General features: G+C 36.6%; 2 protein-coding genes across 6 annotated transcripts in view; both read right to left on the minus strand.

Moving 5' to 3' along the window:
• The window catches only part of dnah9l (dynein, axonemal, heavy polypeptide 9 like), a 115,600-nt gene extending 112,024 nt beyond the window's left edge, over positions 1–3,576 (minus strand). Inside the window, exons 1-3 of the mRNA XM_087256600.1 lie at positions 3,489–3,576; positions 3,171–3,417; positions 2,801–2,944 (exon numbers count right to left, since the gene is read on the minus strand). Coding sequence (XP_087112726.1) covers positions 2,801–2,944; positions 3,171–3,416 — 390 coding nt within the window. The 5' untranslated portion in view covers position 3,417; positions 3,489–3,576. The remainder of the gene's footprint in view (positions 1–2,800; positions 2,945–3,170; positions 3,418–3,488) is intronic.
• Positions 3,577–6,731: 3,155 nt separating this feature from the next.
• On the minus strand, positions 6,732–21,561 carry si:dkey-34m19.3. 5 transcript variants are annotated; one of them, XM_087256782.1, is made up of 10 exons: positions 21,508–21,561; positions 21,223–21,320; positions 20,752–20,944; positions 20,209–20,319; positions 15,087–15,197; positions 14,101–14,211; positions 12,230–12,340; positions 11,436–11,546; positions 11,101–11,305; positions 6,732–7,663 (listed from the first exon to the last, which is right to left on the minus strand). In XM_087256782.1, exons 1-10 carry the CDS (start codon positions 21,520–21,522, stop codon positions 6,870–6,872), a joined length of 1,860 nt encoding a protein of 619 aa, XP_087112908.1. In that variant the 5' UTR covers positions 21,523–21,561; the 3' UTR covers positions 6,732–6,869. The 5 variants fall into 5 exon arrangements, with proteins under 5 accessions (XP_087112908.1, XP_087112910.1, XP_087112909.1 ...); XM_087256784.1 differs by lacking the exon at positions 15,087–15,197; XM_087256783.1 differs by lacking the exon at positions 14,101–14,211.
• Between the last annotated feature and the right edge of the window lie 775 nt (positions 21,562–22,336).

Below are 22,336 nucleotides of genomic sequence, written 5' to 3' on the forward strand. Positions count from 1 at the left end.
TCTTGACACCTAAAATTTCTCTCGCAAGCGCCATTCACGCCTGCTGTTCTCACATAAATCCACCAGAGGCCACTGTGTACTCTTCTTGACACCTCAAATTTCTCTCGCAAGCGCCATTCACTCCTGCTGTTCTCACATAAATCCACCAGAGGCCACTGTGTACTCTTCTTGACACCTCAAATTTCTCTCGCAAGCGCCATTCACGCCTGCTGTTCTCACATAAATCCACCAGAGGCCACTGTGTACTCTTCTTGAGATCTCAAATTTATCTCGCAAGCGCCATTCACACCTGCTGTTCTCACGTAAATCCACCAGAGGCCGCTGTGTACACTTCTTGACACCTCAAATTTCTCTCGCAAGCGCCATTCACGCCTGCTGTTCTCACATAAATCCACCAGAGGCCACTGTGTACTCTTCTTGAGATCTCAAATTTATCTCGCAAGCGCCATTCACACCTGCTGTTCTCACGTAAATCCACCAGAGGCCGCTGTGTACACTTCTTGACACCTCAAATTTCTCTCGCAAGCGCCATTCACGCCTGCTGTTCTCACATAAATCCACCAGAGGCCACTGTGTACTCTTCTTGAGATCTCAAATTTATCTTGCAAGCGCCATTCACACCTGCTGTTCTCACATAAATCCACCAGAGGCCACTGTGTACTCTTCTTGACACCTCAAATTTCTCTCGCAAGCTCCATTTAAGCCTGCTGTTCTCATGTAAATCTACCAGAGGCCACTGTGTATGCTTCTTGACACCTCAAATTTCTCTCGCAAGTGCCTTTCATGCCTGCTGTTCTCACGTAAAACCACCAGAGGCTGCTGTTGAGTGACTAACCAACTGACTGGCCAATCGACCAATCCCCCCATCCCTTAACCCAACTGCAGTGTTTTCAAAAGCAATCCAGAAAAAGAAAAGCCCTTGCCTGATTTTTACAACGTTTTCAGATTTTACCACATTCTTAGCCTGTTATTTACTTTTTTGTTTTAATTTTATTATGTGTCAAGCTACCAGACAAATTGGTAACAGCGGAAAAGCCATCCACACGGAGCTAGGCTATCAGCTGGTAAGCAAGAAAAGGAACAACATCATACTGCCCCATGGCGTTTGTTTTAAAGATGAAATGCAGTCATACTTCTGGCTACATAATTCAAAAGCTCCAGAAACGTATATAGGGCTACATTTTTAGAATGAGCCTATGTTGCACCCAGCTGTTGTTAGAGCACTAGACTTGGTAACACTATTACAATAACATAGTAAACACTCCTTCCTCGCTTATGCACCAGGCACTTTGTTAGGAACACTTCTATGTTTCTGTTTGTTCAGAGCTCTTTTTTTTAATATTTTTATACTTATTCTTTTTTTCTACAGCCACACACTCAATATAAAAAGTCTTTAAATATTTATTATTTGCTTTTATTTTGTATTGCATAACTTTTATTCTTCCGCAATTTAGATTCTTATTGTTATTTTTTGTTTACTCATTCTTATTGTGAATTTGATTTGAATTTGAATATACGGTGGGGGGTAAAGTAGTCAACACGTCATGTTTGTTTCCTGGGAATAATATTTCTAAAGGAGCTGTAGACGTGTAATTGAATCAGATTTTTACATAAACCCAAACAATACAAACATAAAAATAAAGCAAAAGAAAAAAATCTGAGAAATTGGTTATGTGGAATAACAATGAAACGTCACAAGGTGAAAGTACTGAACTACTGAAACGTATTTAATACTTTATATAAAAGACATTTTTTGTAATGGCGCCTTATGGATGCCTCTCATATGGAGAATGAAGTCACATGCATTGCTCAGGGGTGAGTTGTTCACAGACTTCAACAGTGTAAAAACCTTGATTGTCCTGTGGGTCTTGTCTAATATATCTGAGCTTTATTTTATATTTTATATTGAATTCAGGTCAGGTGATTGGCTGGGCCATTCCGCAGTTTGATTTTCTATCTCTGAAAGCATTTGAGAGTTTCATTGCAGTGTTTTAGATTATTGTTTTACTGAAATGTCCACCCTGGTTTCATCTTCATCAACCTGCTAATGTAGATGTTGGACTGAAGCAGCTAATGTTCATTTTCAATGAGAAAGAGCAGAAGATTGCTGAAGAACTACTGATAGATTTCAGCTGCTGTCTGGGCTTTCACTGCCTTTCTACACCTCCCTTTCTTCATGTGTTCAATACTTTTTCACTGCGTCATTTCAATTTATTACACATAACTTCATTTGTAAACGAATTAGTTTTGTTTTCTTCGCATATATGATTTTTTTTTGGTTGGTATTAACATCTGGTGAACATTTAAAGTCAAAGGCACCTTTAGAAATATGTTTTTTGAAAAAAATTGTGCATTTGTGCATATACGTTACATTAGTCAGTACCAAAGCCAAAACTGGAACTAATCTAACTAAAAAACTGAAGCTCACAGTCCCAAAAATTGTATACCCAAAATAATATGTTAGGGGAAAAATAAATAAAATAAAAATAAACAGGAAAAATCAAGAGAAACATAAAAAATAAACTTTTGTTTTAATGGATGTATCTGTTTAATCAAATTGTTTTGTTAAAATGCACCAAAATATTGGCTATATTCACTAAGAAATGTATATATAAGGTATACTATAAGTATATTACTTATTTATGCTGAGCTCTGTATATATAGTATTTTTACATATATTATGGTGAAATAAATTTTGTTAATATAATCATTCTTTTAATAAATAAAATTAATAAAACAAAATTATTAAATAAATAATAATCAGTAATTTTCCGTTTTATTCTAGTGTAGTTGTGTTTACCTGAGAGATGATCACAGGAGCGTAGTCCATGGGTTGAGCCGCAACCTCTCCAAGCCACAGCTGGCTTCTAAAGGTGGTTTTGGAGATGACGCCCTTCTGTTTTTTAAGCACACACAGAAGTTTTGTCCTCCAGGAAGAGGAGCTCTTTGGGGAGGAAAAGACGGGCGTAGTGCTTTCAGAAGCGAAAGCACTCGAAACAAGTGATGACTTATTTCGTATACCAACAGCCAGTCAGTACACCGAACACAGGAGACACTTCCAGAAGGCACATTAAATGGCAAATCTTTGCCACACTTCACCCAAAGCAATGCGATTCTTCTGTTAGTCACCTCTACGTAGATAAACAATAGTGCAATAATGATAAACTCACCTGCTCGTCTCCTGCATGAAGAGTTCCTCCTGGTCCCATGAATAAAATCAGATATTCTCGCCAGCTCTGGTCCAGGAAGTCAAGCAGAGCCCTCTGGTTCTCCTCCAATCCTATAAAACGGTTCCATTTGTCGGTTTTGACCCGTAGGATGGCGAAGGCCTGTTCTCTAATGAAGTCCACGCGCTCATCAGAGATGGCAGCCAACTTCACCTGATCCATAGGAACGCGCACACCGGCATCAGCCATGCTGAGAGACAGAGAAACGTTCCGTTTAAATCCTATACATTAAAACTTCACACTGTTGTGTCAAATCTTCACCCTGCTCAGTCTGATCCTGCTGTTTCTATATAATCAACTATCTCTTCATCATAAGAAGATGTGGTTGCTCAAGGATGTCCCACACACTGACTTCTTCAGCAATGGGGGAGAAAACCTGAGCTCCTCCTGTAGAGTCGGGTCACTATGGAAACAGGGTCAGTTGTGTGAGAGAAACACACACCTGTGCTAATGAAACCCGAGTGGGCATAGGAAAAGCTAGCTTGGGTATCATAAACACACTGTATAAACCCGATACCTACAAAGTTAATGGGTAGTTTAAGCAATGGGTGTCAAACTCAAATTAGGTTGAGGGCCTCAACTCAAATTAGGTTTTCTTACGGTGACATTATTATTGTTGTTAAAACTACTCATCGAAAAAACGCTGTTTGCTCAGTTCACTTACTTACTCCCATGGCCATTTATTGAAGTTGATCAGGTCTGTCCAGTTTTCGAGGATAATCTTTGTTGGTGATTCGTAACATCTACTTTTTATAAGGTAGGTCGTTGGCCCAACACTCACCCCCATCCTGGAGGATCAATACATCTCTCTTTGTCTGGCTCCTGTCCGTCATAGCTCTTGAGGTTGCTGGAGCATGCAAGCCCACTCACCATGGCAAGTTGGAGATGTCTTTGCTCAGTTTGGAGGTGTGTATATTTGACAGTATTTTTGGTGCGTTTTTGTGTCTGTACCATGGTCATTTTATGCCTGTTAAGGCAAGAGGTCAGACCAAGCTCTAAATGAGCGGGACCTGAACTGCAAGTGAACTGTACAAATGTTGTGGTTCTTTTGTTTGATGGATTTCTTGTACATGACAGAGTTTAACATCTATACCTACCCCAGCCCTAAACTTACCCCTTTCAGTAACAAAAAACAGTAAATATTGTTGTACAGCATCACAAAAAATGATGTTATATGAACGTGCACATGCTTAGTAATACTTCTAGCCTCAACCCAACCTTTAAAACTCGCAAACCTGACATTATAACTCACAATTCTGACTTTATAACTCCGAATTCTGACATTATAACTCACAATTCTGACTTTATAACTCCAAATTTCTGCGTTATAACTTGCAATTCTCACTTAATAATTCGAAATTGCAACTTTATAACTCGCAAACCTGACTTTATAACAGTAACACTTTACAATAAGGTTCATTAGTTAATGCATTTACTAACATAAACAACACATCTACAGCATTTATTAATCATAACTGAACATTTACTAATGCATTATTAACATCCAAGTCTATGCTTGTTAACATTATTTAATGCACCATGAGTTAACATGAACTAACAATGAACTACTGTATTTTCATTAACTAACATTAACTAGCATGAACAAATACAGTAGTAGATGTATTGTTCATTGTTTGTTCATGTTAGTAAATGCATTAATTAACATTAACTAATGAACCTTATTGTGAAGTGTGACCTTTATAACTCCCAATTCTGACTTTATAACTCTCAAACCTGACTCTATAGATCACAAATCTGACTTTATTTATCTGAATTCTGAGTTTATAATTATCAAATTCGACTTTATAACTCCCAAACCTGACTTTATAACTTACAATTCTGACTTTATAACTCGCAAACCTGACTTTGTAGCTAGTATTTCTGACTTTATAACTCCAAATTCTGACTTTATAACTCTCAAACCTGATTCTATAGATCACAAATCTGACTTTATAACTTAGAATTCTGAGTTTATAAATCTCAAATTCGACTTTATAACTCACAATTCTGACGTTATAACTCGCAAACCTGACTTTGTAGCTAGTAATTCTGACACCATAACTCGCAATTCTGACTTTAAAACTCAGAATTCTGATTTAACAACTCAAAATTCTTATTTACAAATCCCAATTTCGACTTTATAACTCGCAAACCTGATTTTATAACTCACAATTCTAACTTCATAACTCAGAAGTCTGACTTAACTCGCAATTCTGACTTTATAACTTGGAATTCTGGCTTAACTCGCAATTCTGACTTTAAACCTGACTTTATAACTCACAAATTCTCACTTTATAACTCCCAATTTTGACTTTATAAGTCAGAATTCTGACTTAATAACTCGAAATTCTGACTTTATAATTTCGAAAACCTGACTTTACAACTCCCAATTCTGACTTTATAACTCCCAATTTCGACTTTATAACTTGCAAACCTGATTTTATAACTCACAATTCTGACTTTATAACCCTCAATTCTTACTTTATAACTCAGAATTTTATCTTAATAACTCCAGATTCTGACTTATTAAATCGCAATTCTGACTTTATAACTCCCAATTTCTGCTTAATAAAATGCAATTCTTACTTAATAACTCGAAATTGTGACTTTTTAACTCGCAAACCTGACTTTATAACTCACAATTCTGACTTAATAACTCGAAATTCTGACTTTATAATTCCCAATTCTGACTTTATAACTCTCAAACCTGACTCTATAGCTCACAATTCTGACTTAATAACTCTCAAACCTGACTCTATAGCTCACAATTCTGACTTTATAACTCTCAAACCTGACTCTATAGCTCACAATTCTGACTTTATAACTCTCAAACCTGACTGTATAGCTCACAATTCTGACTTTATAACTCTCAAACCTGACTCTATAGCTCACAATTCTGACTTTATAACTCTCAAACCTGACTCTATAGCTCACAATTCTGACTTTAAAACTTAGAATTCAGACTTTATAACTTTGTTGCTCAGAATTCTCACTTTATAACTCGCAATTTCAAATTTATAACTTCCATACAATTTGGTAAGAATTCAGGACAGACAAAAAGTAATAATCAAATGTTAAACAGCACTGCATAGTCTTCATTGTATAAATAGTTCAATAAAATAATGTTTGCTTTAATTAAGGCTATGATATTAGCAACCCTTTACCCCCATTTTCTTTCTTGTATCCGTTTCGTTTTACTTAATTGATATGACTTTTTTATTTATTGTATTTATTAATTTTGTATTGTTCTGCGTATATGTTAATGCTCCGTGTTTGATATTCATCTGCATTATTTGAAATAAGCAAAATCAATAAAAAGATCAAATCATAAAAAAGGGGAGTAGCTACTCTACGTCCCTCTCTCTCCTCCTGTTTAGGTTGAGATTACGTCAAACATTGAATAAAAATGCACATTTCATAGCACTTCACAGGACCATTAAATAATACATTAAGTGTGTATCTGCTCAAAGTAAATGTAGTAAACCACAAAAAAAGAAAGAAGCCTCTGCGTTAAGAAATTTATTGACAAAAATGAGCAAATGCACAAGATAAATGGACTTTCCACACTAACTTTCAGATAAAATCAAAACACTTGAAAATGTTTTGCTGCATTGATCTGATCATGTGTGCAGTTGAGGATTCTTATGCGTTATTAAACTGCAGTGAATGAGTACAGTTCTTCTCCTCGTGTGCACTCGTGTGTTTTTTAAGGTTTGATAACTGCGCGAAAGCTTTCCCGCAAAGATCACACGTGTACGGTTTCTCTCCGGTGTGGATCCTCTCGTGCATTTTCAAGTTGTGCAACTCATTAAATCTCTTGCTGCAGTGCGAACACTCGTAAGGTTTCTCTCCGGTGTGAATCCTCTCGTGCGCTTTCATGGGGTCCAATTGGCTGAATCCCCTTTCGCAGTATGAGCACTTGTACGGTTTCTCTCCGGTGTGGATCCTCTGGTGCTTTTTCAGATTTTGACCCGTATAAAAAGACTTCCCACAGTCAAGGCACACGTGCTCCTTTACACCAGTGTGGATCTTCTGATGGGTTTTTAAACTGGAGCTCTGTGAGAAACTCTTCCCGCATACAGAGCACGAATACGGCTTCTCCTTTGTGTGAACTCTGAGGTGGAGCTTCAGGTTTGAAGCGGACGCAAATGCTTTGTCGCACACATTACATTTATATGGTTTCTCTCCGGTGTGGGTCATCATGTGTTGCTTATGGTCTGATGGTTGTCTGAAACTCTTCCCACACTGATCACATGGGAAGGGTTTCTCTCCGGTGTGGATCATCATGTGAGTCTTAAGATTGTGAATGGATGCCAAAGTCTTTCCACACTCAGTGCAGATGAAAGTATTCCTGTTTCTTTTTTTCTTTTTGGCCCGTACACGAGGTTTATTCCCAGCTCTCTCCTCTTCACTCTCATCGTTCCCTCCGATTAGTTCTGAAACCGAAGTAAAAAAAAGGTACAGTGATTAATGTCCAATCCTATAAAGCAAAACGATATGATAAGATGTTCACTTTAGAAAATTCACTAGTGTTTTTTTTAATAAATATTGATGCATTTTTATACACAGCCGTATCACTTTACAGTCACTCACTGAAGCTAAGCAGGACTGAGCCTGGTCAGTACCTGGATGGGAGACCACATGGGAAAACTCAGTTGCTGATGGAAGTGGTGTTGGTAAGGCCAGCAGGGGGCGCTCAACCTGCAGTCTTTGGGAGGCCTAATGCCCCAGTATAGTGAAGAGGACACTATACTGTCAGTGAGCGCCGTCTTTCGAATTAAAGCGAGGTCCTGACTCGTAGTGGTCATTAAAAGTCCCATGGCACTTCTCGTAAAAGTGTAGGGGTGTAGCCCCGTTGTCCTGGCCAAATTCCCTCCATCGGCACTTACCCATCATGGCCTCCCAATTATCCCATACACCAAAATTTCTTTATCACTGTCTCTCCACTCCATCAATAGCTGGTGTGTGGTGAGTGCACTGGCGCCGTTGTTCTGTGACTGTCGTCGCATCATCCAAGTGGATGCTGCACACTGCTGGTGGTGTGAAGACCCCCCCCCATGATTGTAAAGCGCTTTGGGTGTAAATGCGCTATATAAATACACACACATTACATAACATTTATAAATCTCTTCCTTGAAATCAGGTGAAGTGTTTCCCAAATAAATGGCGCATCCTGAATTCTGGTGAGAAGAAAAATCTGAATAAGACATTAAATAAATGTAAAAAATCATATATAATTTGGTCTTTGGTCATTTTTGGTGAAATGGAACTGAAGTGATGGATGCCAACCATCGAAAACTTCAAGGAAAACACATACACAAATACACTTCATTGAACACGTAAACAAAGACAACACCTACTATATAACTGTAGGTTACCTATGTTTATATATAATAACTTTAACTATGACGACAAGGTTAGCACCGTCACCTTACAACAAGATGGTCGCTGGTTCAAGCCCCGGCTGAGCCAGTTGACATTTCTGTATGGAGTTTGCATGTTCTCCCCGTGTTGGCATGGGTTTCCCCCACAGTCCAAAGTCATGCGCTATAGGCGAATTGAATAAATTAAATTGTCCGTAGAGTATGTGTGTGATTGAGTGTGTATGAATGTTTCCCAATACTGGGTTGGAGCTGAAAGGGCATCCGCGGCGCAAAACAAATGTTGGAACAGTTGGCGGTTCATTCCGCTGTGGCAACCTCTGATAAATAAGGAACTAAGCCAAAGGAAAATGAATGAATTACCTTCAACTGTTTAAAGCTATTAGTTACTAGGTAATTAGTTAAAGTTATTAGAAACTAATAAAGTGATGGTAACTAATAACCACAACTTTTCAAAATTTGATTGTAATACAATAATGTGCACCCTTTGTAAAGCTGCTTTAAATGGAAAATGTATGCCATCCCTCCCAGTTATATTTGGTCTAATCCATATGCACTCCCCCTCCGTATGGCTGGGAAACACTCATACACTCTCATTCACACACATAAACTACGAACAATTTAGCTGACCCCTTCACCTTTAGCGCATGTTTTTGGACTGTGGGGGAAACTGGAGCACCCAGAGGACACTTAAGCCTGGCTTACACTTGACGCATCCGCTTGTTCGCTTGAGTGCGCGTGGCGAATGTGACATCATCACGGAGTTTGCAGAGTTTAGCTTTGGGTGTGCGCGGCATGATTTCGGCTGGCGGTGCGCAGGGCATTTTTGGAGACTCGAGCGAACAGTGCGTGCGGCGCCGCAACTGATTTGAGTTGAATATGAAACACTTTGAAGAGATTTTGTCTGAAACAGTACAAGAGTACACACATCTTTATGACCCGTGATCAGAGAGATAACCAGACAATCAATAATTATAGGCTAAAAATTGCAACAGCCATGGGAAAGGAGAAAGTTTTTGTTAAAAGGTTTGAAAAACCTGAAGAATAAGTTTATTAAAACCAAGAGAGGCCATGGCAAAATGTACACAATTACAGAATATGTTTTTCCACCAGTCATATGTTTTGCACTGATGTATTTTGTTTAATTTTGTATTTAAAACAATTTAATAGTTACAAAACTATAATGAAGTCACAATTTTTTTTTTGATAACTAGAAAGGAATACAATATACTGATGCCCTGTTTCTCTGGGCTTTATTGGTGATAATGATCTGTAATGTTGGGCCATCACTGCCTTTTTAGCATAAGTAGAGGACAGAAACTAGCTAGACAGTAATGTGTGAGTTGTGGAGCGGGCTGAATCTAAAAAACATCAGTATTTTTTAGTAAGTGTGCTTTTTTCGCTTTTATTTTTGCGATAATAAAACATTTATTTGTAGAGCAACTTATGTTCTGATGTCATTAATATTTTTATTAATTGTAATAGGTATACTGTTCGAAATATAAACAAAAGCAAGTGATGACCAATGATTATTTGCTAGAAATAGCAACAGCAGTGAGAAAGGAGAAAAGTTTATGTTAAAAAGTTTGGAAAAACCTGAGGGATGTTTATTTATGCCAAAAGAAACCATGACAAAAGTGGAGAGGTACACAATTACTGAATATGTTTTTCCACCAGTGATAGGTTTTACACTGATGTATATATTTGTGGATTGGGCTAAATGTAAAAAAAAAAAAAAATCTGTATTTTTTTATTAAGTGTACTTTTTTACTTTTATTCTTGCTAAAATAAAAATATATTTGTAGAGCAACTCATGTTTTCTTGTGATTAATATTGTAATAAACTTTAAATGGTAAAACTGTCCGAGATATGAAGAAAAGCAAGTGATGCATCAAAGTAAGATATTTAAAAAATCTTGAATGGTTATAAAAATGTTTATAATCATTAAAATAATGTATAAAAAAATACAAAATAATTAGTTTAAAAATATTGAACGACATTATGATATGACTTACTTCTGGAAATTTCCTACTTCTCTGTTTATCCGTCTGATTTTAGTGTGGGTTTCTTTTGACCGCCCCCTGTGGTTTTAAAGAATATCACAACGGCGAACGCAGCGAGTAAAAAAGCCTCCTCCGTTTCGCGAGGTGCGCGATGTGGCGCCAAGCGTGAGTATAATTCGCCCTTTACGTGAACATGGGGAGAACATACAAACTCCACACAGAAATGACAACTGACCCAGCCGAGGCTCAAACCAGTGACCTTCTTGCTGTGAGGTGACAGCGCAACCCACTGTGCCACCCTAGGGATGTCAAGACGTGCAATTCTAAGGATGATATTTCTATCCCTTCTCATTCACACTTTGTTTCAAAGGCCAAGGGGTAGGCGATGATCTCTTTAGAACATTACTGAGACAGCATTTAGTCAAGGCAAAGACATGCTCGACAAGTTAAAGATGCTAGCTAAGTTAAGGGCAACCTGAATCAACCAACCAGAAAAAAAATTCAGCTGCTCCTGAAGTTCCTCCGTTAGCATGTTTTTCTTCTTTAAATCCTCCAATAAGGACTTCATCGTCTTCTTTTGTCTTCTCTCTCTGTCCCTGGCATTTCTCAGTTCCCGCCTTAACTTGTCAACTTGCTCCTGAGACTCAGACAACTTCTTCTTAGCTTTTACAGGATTGAGAGCGTATGGGTGATCCTGAAAAACATTTACACTTCAGTAACTACAATAATGTCTATAATATAAAGAAATTATGTCAATAACGAAGACAATTTTACAGTTACACCGGTCCAACATACAAAATCAGTATTAAAATGATTGAACTCACTGAGTCTGATGACTCCAATGGATCTGGCTCAGTTGCAGGTGTGTGGGGCTTTGGTGGTGGACTCTGTTCAACTGCCTTTTTTGAGGTCTCGCCTGAGCTAGAACTAGGCAGCTGGAGAAAAAGTTCATTGTTAAGGTAATAAAGGACAATTCACCAATAGACTCCCCCTCTGCCTGCTTTCATGAAACTTTCCAAATTACTGATGAGGGTCTCAATTATACTTCTTTCTACTTCAGTATTTATTCTTTCTTAATGAGATTTATATTCTTTTTTTAATTCATTCTTACAGATATAACCACTTTTGGGTTAGGGTTAGTCAAATATACTGAAGCCTAGAGAAATGGGAGTTGTAAAAGCAGCTTTGCAATAAATAGATTCTTAAAATAAATTATAATACTACTAAAGTTACAAGTTTAACTTTTTAACAGTAGTGGATACATGGAAACTTGGTCACACTTTACGATAAGGTTACATTTGTTAATATAAGCCACAAATGAACAATACTTGTACAGCATTTATTAATCATAGTACAACATGTACAAATGCATTATAAAACCCAAAGTCGTCCTTGTTAACATCAGATAATGCACTATTGGTTAACAAGAACTAACAATGAAGAACTTTATATACATTATCATTAACAAAGATGAACAAATACTTAAATAAATGTATTGTTTGTTTGTGATAGGTAATACATTAACTAATGGAATAATGAAATGATGTCAAAAATAAAGACAATTTAACAGTTACACCAGTCCAACATACAAAATCAGTATTAAAATGTCTGAACTCACTGGGTCTGCTGACTCCAATGGATCTGGCTTGGTCACAGGTGTGTCGGGCTTTGATGGTGGACTCTGTTTAGCTGCCTTTTTTGAGCTCCTTCTTGAGCTAGACTTAGGCAGCTGGAGAAAAAAGTCAACTGTTTAGGTAATAAAGAACAACTCACAATTAAATGTGTGAAGTCATGAAATGGGTGCTTTTTCAGCAGTTACATAAAAATAATGATAATGGCATTGTTTTGTTTATTTTAATCAGGTTTGTAAAGTGTTATTTCCCAATGTTAATAAAGTTCTGCAGCCAAACATTTGCTATAAAAATGAAAGTGCTCTTATTTTGTAATATTAGATCAATAGATCTAAAAGGTCCATACATGTACACACACCAATATACTCTCCCTCAGCCTGCTTTCATAAAACTTTGTAAATTATTGATGAGGGTTTCAATTATACTTTCTTTTTACTTTATTTATTTTTTCTTATTAAGGTTTATATTCTTTTTAAAGGGCACCTTATGAAAATCATCATCTTTAGTAAGCTGTTTTGACAGAACTGTGTGCATGTATAGTGTGTCCACTCTCATATTGGAGCAATAGAAACCCAACAAGTCTCTTTTTTGATTTCCTGACATTAAAATAGAACCCAAATCCGTGATGTTGAGGCCCACCACAATGTGTTAAAAAAATAAACAATTGATAAAAGAGAGAACCCAGTCCAGAAGACTTGAAACAAGCAGAATTCCTTTGAGACTTGTTGGTTAAATTGCTGTCATACAGCATCTTCAAGAAGTCCATGTGTCAGCAGGATAGGAGTGAGGTTTTCCTTGCCCACCAGGTATAAACATGTCCACTAAACATTTTTCTTAAACTGGGATTAAAATATTTGTTACAACTTCTCTGTGGATTTTATAAAATAAAATTAAGTTTAAAACTGTTTTTAAAACACAAAGCATGTTTGTAATAAAGACAGTAAAACTGCTATTTAATTCTTAACCGATATAATCAGTAAATGTGCATATTTGTGTGTGTACTGCAGACACCATTTGTGTGAGACTCATCATTTCAGAAAGGCTTGAAAAAACTCCACAAATACATGAAATAAACTTAGCTGGTATTTGACTAATGAGCTGTCTTTCAGCTTCACTCGAGTCTGTCTCTGTCACTGTGCTGTTTATCTGATGTAACACATGATGAGAGGCAGACACACACGTGGGAAAGGTGGGCGGGGAGAAACAGCTCATTTGTATTTAAAGTCACAGGCTACAAAAACAGCTACAATGTACTCAAACTCCAAAATAAAACAGATTCTGGGGGCTAAAATAAATAATCTGATGGGTATTTTGAGCTGAAACTTTACAGACACATTCTGGAGACACCAAAGGCTTATATTACAGCTCATAAAAAGGGTAAAATAGGTGCCCTTTATTTAATACTTACCAATATAAACTTTTTATTCAAATCTACTGAAGCCTAGAGAAATGGGTTTTTAAAGCATTTTAAAACTCAAAGTTGTCCTTAATAACATCAGATAATGCACTATGGGTTAACAAGAACTAACAATGAACAACTATATTTAAATTAATGTCATCAAAGATGAATAAATACTTTAATAAATGTATTGTTTTTTGTTTGTTTGTGAATACATTAACTAATAGAAATAAAGCAAAGTGTCACTGGAAATTCTAAGATGAATGGAAACTCTGTTTTTGTGCTAAAAAATAATGATAAAGCAACTTATAAGGAGATTGTACTAATCAGCTTTGTAGTAACTACAATAATGTTTATAATAAAATAAGTGTCTATAATTTAATTAAATGTCAATAATAAAGACAATATTAGTTACACCAGTCCAACATACAAAATCAGTATTAAAATGATTGAACTCACTGAGTCTGCTGACTCCAATGGATCGGGCTCGGACGCAGGTGTGTGGGGCTTTGGTGGTGGACTCTGTTCAGCTGCCTTTTTTGAGGTCTCGCTTGAGCTAGAACTAGGCACCTGGAGAAAAAGTCAATCGTTAAGGTAAAAAAAACAACTCACGATTAAAAATGTGAAGTCATGAAATGGGTGCCTTTTCCGCACAATGTAGTCAGTTACATTAAAATAACGATAATGACATTGTTTTGTTTGTTTTAATCAGGTTTGTTAAGTGTTATTTTCCAATGTTAATAAAGTTCTGCAGCCAAACATTTGCTATAAAAATGAAAGTGCTCTTATTTTGTAATATTAGATCAATAGATCTAAAAGGTCCATAAATGTACACACACCGATAGACTCCCCCTCTGCCTGCTTTCATAAAACTTTGCAAATTATTGATGAGGGTTTCAATTATACTTCTTTCTACTTTGGTATTTCTTATTTCTCATAAAGGTTTGTATTGTTTTATTTCATAACATTTTATTCAAATATACTGAAGCCTAAAGAAATGGGTGCTGTAAAAGCAGATTTGCAATAAATAGATTCTTAAAATAAATTATAATAATAATAAAGTTACAAGTTTAACTTTTTAACAGTAGTGGATACATGGAAACTTGGTCACACTTTACGATAAGGTTACATTTGTTAATATAAGCCACAAATGAACAATACTTGTACAGCATTTATTAATCATAGTACAACATGTACAAATGCATTATAAAACCCAAAGTCGTCCTTGTTAACATCAGATAATGCACTATTGGTTAACAAGAACTAACAATGAAGAACTTTATATACATTATCATTAACAAAGATGAATAAATACTTTAATAAATGAATTGTTTGTTTGTAATGTTTGTAATACATTAACTAATGGAATGATGTTAATAATTAAGACAATTTTACAGTTACACCAGTCCAACATACACAATCAGCATTAAACTGATTGAACTCACTGAGTCTGCTGACTCCAATGGATCTGGCTTGGACGCAGGTGTGTCGGGCTTTGGTGGTGGACTCTGTTTAACTGCCTTTTTTGAGCTCCTTCTTGAGCTAGACTTAGGCAGCTGGAGGAAAAAGTAAATTATTTAGGTAATAAAGAACAACTCACAATTAAATGTGTGAAGTCATGAAATGGGTTATTCTCAGTGATAGAAAGAGTACTAAAAAAATCAAACTTAAGTACCATTACTTGCCTAAAAATGTAGTGCGAGTAGAGTAAAAATATCTGTTGTGAATATTACTCAAAGTATGAGTAAAAAGTAGACCTTTTAAAAGTACTCAAGAGTAGGGAGTATTAACGCTGTAAAAAGCTGATGCATTAACATGAAAGTTGTACATGTGTAAAAATGTAACATTCTGTATTGCATCAAGTTATTGCCCAGCAAGCACACAACGTCATAAGACGTAAATATTAGGTTAGATTTAGTTTGTGATGTCAGGCAGGCCCGGATTGGCTAATCGGGAGGACCGGGAGAATTCCCGGTGGGCCGGTCCGTTTTTTGGCTGCGAGGGCCGGTGTCCCTAGCTCCAGAATCTGTTGCTCTCAGCAGTCACACTTTTTAAATTAAGTAATTTATTTACTTGACCACAGTCTTCTTATTCATTATTTTACCGCAGCTCTCTGCTCTTTTTATATATAACCGGCCTGCAGGTTCATAATGTCATAAGTCACCTTTCACTGCACAACTGTTGTGGCCCAGTGGTTAGCACGTTAAATTACAACGACGCCGACCCGGGTTTGATCCTCGCCTGAGTATGTTATTATTTTCATTTTTATTGTTGAGACATATAATACTGTTTGGGTTGTTGAACATTTGAAGTTCTAAAGCAGCTGTTTTCTCAAAAAAAAAAAAAAAAAGACGTGATAGTGTCATTAGAAACTGAATTGGAAATGACCTTATTTTAATATTGTCAGTCGTGAACTGAGGTGGGCCGGTCTGAGGCTTGAAACTCCAGGGCTGAAAAGGAGTCCCACTCCGGCCCTGATGTCAGGTGACCAAAACTCATTCTAGTCTAATGTCTAATAGTCACCTTGGAATTATAGAGTTCTATCTGCGTTCCAAATGATTTTGAGATGTTGAGCTTCAAAGTTTTTGCATTTCATACAGCAAACAATATGTGTGTAACAGTTCTCTTTCATACATCAACATGACAGAGACACTAAATGTACTCTAAATGTCAATTATCAAAATTCCCTTACATTCGCAAATTGGAGTAAAACACACAGGGCAAATGCAGATAGAAGCTTCTAATTCTGAAAAGTCATTTTCTACTTGGAATTATAAGGTTCTATCTGGAAGATAATTCATTGAAGCATTACTTAATAAAACATCAAATACATGTAATGTAAATACATTGTCATTTAATAAGAACATGTAAATAACTACATTTTCACAAAAATGCCAGATAGAACCTTATAATTCTAAGGTGACAATGTCTAATGTCTAGCCAGCGTCTAAAGACAATGTTATTTTGATGTCCAATAATGCTGTCAAATGATGTTGATATTTGGTCGATTTCAGGTTGTTAGAAAATGACCAAAATCCAATATGGAGCCAACATCTTAAACCAAAATCATATTGACGTTTAATACTTACATTTATTCATCAGGTATAGCAACCAAATTCCAACATCTGATAGACGTCATAGTGGTGACATCCACACAACATCAAGCTGTAACATCATTAGACGTTGAAATTTGGTTGATTTTAGGTCGGACGTTGGACAATGAAGTTGGCCTGACGTTGAGTTCTGACGTCAACCTGATTTTCATCTTCAAACAAAATGCTACGTCCCCATGACTTTAGGGTACAATATCAATCTGACGTCATGTTGACGTCTTATGCCTGCTGGGTGTTTGAGACCATTTTGGTCATCATACAGTAATCTACTTATCAGTGACATGCATCTAAACAGTCTCTGGGCCAATGCATGTTAAGATTTTAGACATCTTCTTGGACACTTTTGATGCTTCTAAACGGTCTGCTGCAATTATACATTGCACGTCTTGAGGTAGTTCATTATGATGTGATTTACCTTCTATGTGTGATTTGATTGGACAGGGATTACAGGTCTGATTTTTCTAATCCCCATAGACAAGAAAAATAAAGTATTGACTGCAGGTTGAAGGAAAGTAGTGGAGTAAAAGTACAGATACAGCATTAATAATGTACTCGAGGGAAAGTAAAAGTCCACATTTTTAAAACTACTTAGCAAATTACAATTCCTGAGGAAGAATTACTTACAGTAATTTGAGTATTTGTAATTAGTTACTTTACACCACTGGTTATTCTTGTTTTTTGACATTTAAGCTAAGACCAAATTATTTAATTTAATTTTGACTTTATGAAAACAGAAATGACAGCTTAATGGTTATTCTGACATTTATTTAAATATCACATGTATCATTCTTTTGTCACTGCTGTTTTCTGACAATATTAATGCTTTTAATGAAATATTATTTCTTGATTTTTTTTAGCACATGATGTAGTCCGTTACATAAAAATAATGATATGGTTTCATTTGTTTTAATCAGGTTTGTTAAAAGTGTTGTTACACAATGTTAGTCAAGTTCTGCAGCCAAACATTTTCAACAAAAATTAAAGTGCTCTTATTTGTAATATTATAACTAGGGATGTCCAGATCCAAACTTGATCGGAAATAGAGCCTGATCATGCGGTTTCAGACTCAATCGGAATCGGATGTTACCTCTCAATCGGGACTTGTACATATGTGTATATCCGCTTGTTAAGTGGTGACGTGTTTGTGATGCATGTAATACTGTTTCCGGGTCCAAGCCGCCACTCATTTGAGTGGAGAAATCATTAGTTTATGATCACGTTTTATTTCTATCACACATTAAAGTTAATTTTATATAAAATCATAGTGTACACAACAATCTCTGGGCTTGCTGCATAACAAATACCAACATTTTTACAATTTATAAAAAATGTATCACTTTCTGGCCATCGGATATTAGGCATGGACATATATATTGCGATCGTGATTTTCGAAAGCCTTAAATCGCTTTGTAAACGTTTATTATTACCATTGCATGAGTCTCCCCATTCAGTTGAATAGAGCGCTTGGAACCGGAAGCCGCTTCGCGTGACGTCACACTTAACAAGCGGATACAGGCCAAGTGTGCCGCAAGCCTGCGTTTGAGTGAAGGTCTCGGCCGTTAGATCACCCCCTGGGGGCTGGCTGCAGTACAAGTCATAAAGCCTGCCTCCTCCGTGTTAATGAAGGAGACTTGAGACCAAATAAAAAAAATATTACACTTGCAATAAAATGTCCCGAAAGATGGTTCTGGTCGATTAAGGCACTGGTTATTGTGCTGAAATAGGTGCAGATCTTCATTTTTGTAAACAGTTTGATTTTAGCAGTAATTTAATGCTGGGCGTGTCATCGTGATTGACAGCTGTGATTGACAGTTTCTCAAAGCAGCGCGTCTGAGCTTCGGCAGGAGACTGAAGTGTTATTATTCGATTTCTGTGTTATTTTACTATGACAAAATGAGTTCAGCAGTAAACTATAGTTTCTGACATACATGATCCTGGTAGAACACTGTTTATTCGCTAAGGTGAGGGCTTTTTTTGGGCTTTATTAGTTTGCTGATACACGTCTAGCCACCCAGATGGCAAAATACACTCGGGCTAGTTCCGGCTAGATTCTCGCCTGCCGTAGACTTACCCCTCAGAGCTCAGGCTGACTACCTCTGCTGGAACTACTCCGGATGCCTGGACTCACTGCCCGATTCCAGCCCGAGTCAATCGAGCCAGATGCGGCGGCCGAGCGAGCCGGCGCTGCCGCATGTGAGCCGGAATCAGCCCGCGACGCCGCGTGTAGGTTATACGCTGCGGCCCGGAGCTGGCGCGATTGAATATAAAAAACCCTCATATTTGTTAACGTTATTACATCCATCTGTGTTGATATGACAGCAAACGCATGCTGAGAAGTTCGGAGGGCGTGGTTGATTTTACATAAAGCGTTTGGTTGGAAGCTCTACTCCGCTCATTTTCGCGGCTCCTCCTCTGGCTCCATCAGACAGTCCTTCTGCGCATGTCAAGGCTCCAATTTCAGCAGTCTTTTGCGACAGTTTGTGCCCGTCAAGCAGGCGTTTTGCCCTCAAGGCGTTTAATGGGAAAAGGGGCTGTCGCGTCGTCCATATTTTTTACAGTCATTGATACAGGCCCGTAGACAGCCTGCTGAAAGAGGTGATCCTTTTTTTTTCTCTAAGAGTGGACCTTTTTGGTCTAATTTACCCAAAAATGGGTACGGTTCGCTTTTAGGTACCTTTTGATAGTGGAAACGGCCATAAAAGCCTGCCGAACCAAACTGTACTATACCGTACCACTCAGTGAAAACGGGCCAAATGGCTACTATTTCATTATGAGATTTTGAATTCTGCATTTTATTGACATTTTAAGCACTATTTTAGCTGAAATCGACTGTCGGATGGTCATCATAACCAAAAAAGTACATTTGAAAGTTCATTGATAGCAATAGCCAAAATAATATTGAAATTCATTTTAATATAGGTCACTTTTGGTGCTTCACACCTTTTCGTTGGTCGTTTTTTGTTCCAAGATTAAGAATAAAAGTTACTAAACTATTTAATATTTAAGTTTTCTATTTAAAAACAATCCAGTGGCGAAGATGACTTCACTTACGTCAGATTATATGTGTTCTTGCACAGCTGGATGTTGGATAGGCTGGAATAATTGTTATTGGCAAAAACTGATTAGCTGAAGTCACACTGGAGTAACAGTCAACAGAGGATTCCACTTGGTCTTAAAACCTTTTTCGATGGGTTATTTTCACTATTTATGATGGCATAGCAGTCAAAATAGGATAAAAGAGTTATTGTGTGGGATAAATTCTGGACCTCTGTTAGTGAGGAGTGAGTCTATCGAACCACCCATAAATACTTTAATAAATGTATTGTTTGTTTGTTTGTAATAGTTGATACATTAACTAATGGAGTAAAGCAACGGATTACTGGAAATTTTGTGAGAAATACTAAGAAAAACTACAATATTAATACACAATCAGTAATAAAATGATTGAACTCACCGAGTCTGCTGACTCCAATGGATCTGGCTCGGTTGCTTGTGTGTGGGGCTTTGGTGGTGGACTCTGTTCAGCTGTCTTTTTTGAGGTCTTGCTTGAGCTAGAAATAGACAGCTGGAGAAAAAGTAAATTGTTTAGATAATAAAAAAAACAACCCACAATTAAATGTGTTAAAATGGGTTTTTCTACAGAAAGATTTTATTTGATTTAATCAGGTTTGTTAAAAGTGTTATTTTACAATGCTAGACTAGTCAATTTCTGCAGCCATATATTTGCTATAAACATGAAAACATTTGAAAAACATCAATAAACAAGCAACGATGCAATCCTTTAAATCATAAATACTGAATGTAGGATATTTCATTGGATGTAAAATTATTATCTTTGAACTTTAAATTACATTTAAAACATAAAATAATTCTAAACATAAATAATAATAATAATAATAATAATAATCTAATAATAAAAATTAAAGTGTCAAATCACTGTTAATTCTAGGGACAAAAAAAATGCATGTTTCTGTAGCTGACCCTAAAAGTGGCAAACCTTGGAAAGCGGATTCGAGAAATTGAAAATAGATGGGATCACTCCATCCCTTAGTCGTACGGTCTGCCCAGTTCTGTCGAAATCCTCGGGGCGAAAATGGCAGCTACAGAGTAGTGATCTAGGTTTTGGCTCAAACTTGTCTCTCCTCAGAGCCAGCGTCCATGCCTGTCGTCTCTTGACATCTCTTGGAAATCTACACACAACAGTTTATTTGACACAACAGTCAAATAAATAGTGCTGATGTTGTTATCAAGTCACACTGGTGGTTTCAGACAGAATATTCAAAATACCATGGTAAACAATAAAGCGTTGGCGCTGAACAACTGTGCAAATATAAAACCAATCTCTAAAGCAATTTTTTAACTTACTTTTAAAATTTAATGTTAACTTAGCCGACAACAATAGTAATGTATGGCACCAGCTGGTTTTCTGTAATTAAACGTATTTAGAGTAACCACTTTGAAATCTTACCTATGAAATGTTATGCCTTTATCCTTTAATTTCTTTGTTCGCTCATTACTACACCCATATGCAGCGCAAAAGTCTGGCATCTTCAAATTCTGGAAACCCTGTAACAACATGGCGGCGTTATTGACGCATGTTTAGGGCGGGTATGCGATATCTACGTTATCTTACCACTGACACATCAATATTCATTGAAAGCCGTGTATAAATAACTCAGTAAACTGCTGCACAAACACTGAGCAAAGTGTAATTTACATTTTGATAAATGATCAACGAAACTGCTCTACTCACCAGCGCCAAGAGCATAAAACCATGTCACTGTAGTTCTTTGACAAGCCTGAGGATAAAGAAGCGCGCGTTGCTGATGGCGTCATCACTGCGCGGCGAACTCAGCTTTGTTACCCCTAAGATCATCGTGGTCTGGTGGTATTGAATTATTATTAAGTGTGAAATATTCTATTAGAAATAACTGTATACTTAAATTAAAGTATAAAAGTCAGCATTTAGAAATAATATCTGAGTCATATAGATGGCCTTTCTTTTTATAAAGTCTCTCATTCTCGCTCTTTCTGTAGCATAGACTGTAAAGCCCATGTAGACCATTTGTGGTCGTGTTATTGGCCCGAGAAGATTTCCTGTCTGTTAACTTTTTCATAACTGTAACAAGAGGCAATTCAATCATAACGTCATGTTAAAACAGCTATCATGACATTATTTATCAATTTGTGGCTCTTTTTGGATTCTCAGAAGCTATATAGAAATTAAAAATATAAAACAGGAAACATTGCTTTTGTTTAACTCCCTCAAAATGGTCTATAAATGTATAAATACAGATAGAATAAATTTGCACTTGTTACGGAACCAACTCCTGAAACTTGTTTTTTTTTTCTTGAGGGTTTCTTTTAAAGAAATATGTATCTGTAAGGTAAGTATTATGCAAAACTAAGTATCTAATCATTCATTTAAAAATATATTTATTGGTATTGTTTATATTTCTGTCAGCTTTGTGAACAGTAGGTGTCAATGTCATTTTTATTCATATAGCACTATTAAACACAACCAAAGGTTGACCAATGTGCTGCACAATACAAATCACAAAGAGAAAGATATCAAATTATAG

Source organism: Danio rerio, chromosome 6, assembly GCF_052040795.2.
Source record: "Danio rerio strain M-AB ecotype USA chromosome 6, GRCz13ab, whole genome shotgun sequence".
Classification (NCBI taxonomy): domain Eukaryota; kingdom Metazoa; phylum Chordata; class Actinopteri; order Cypriniformes; family Danionidae; genus Danio; species Danio rerio.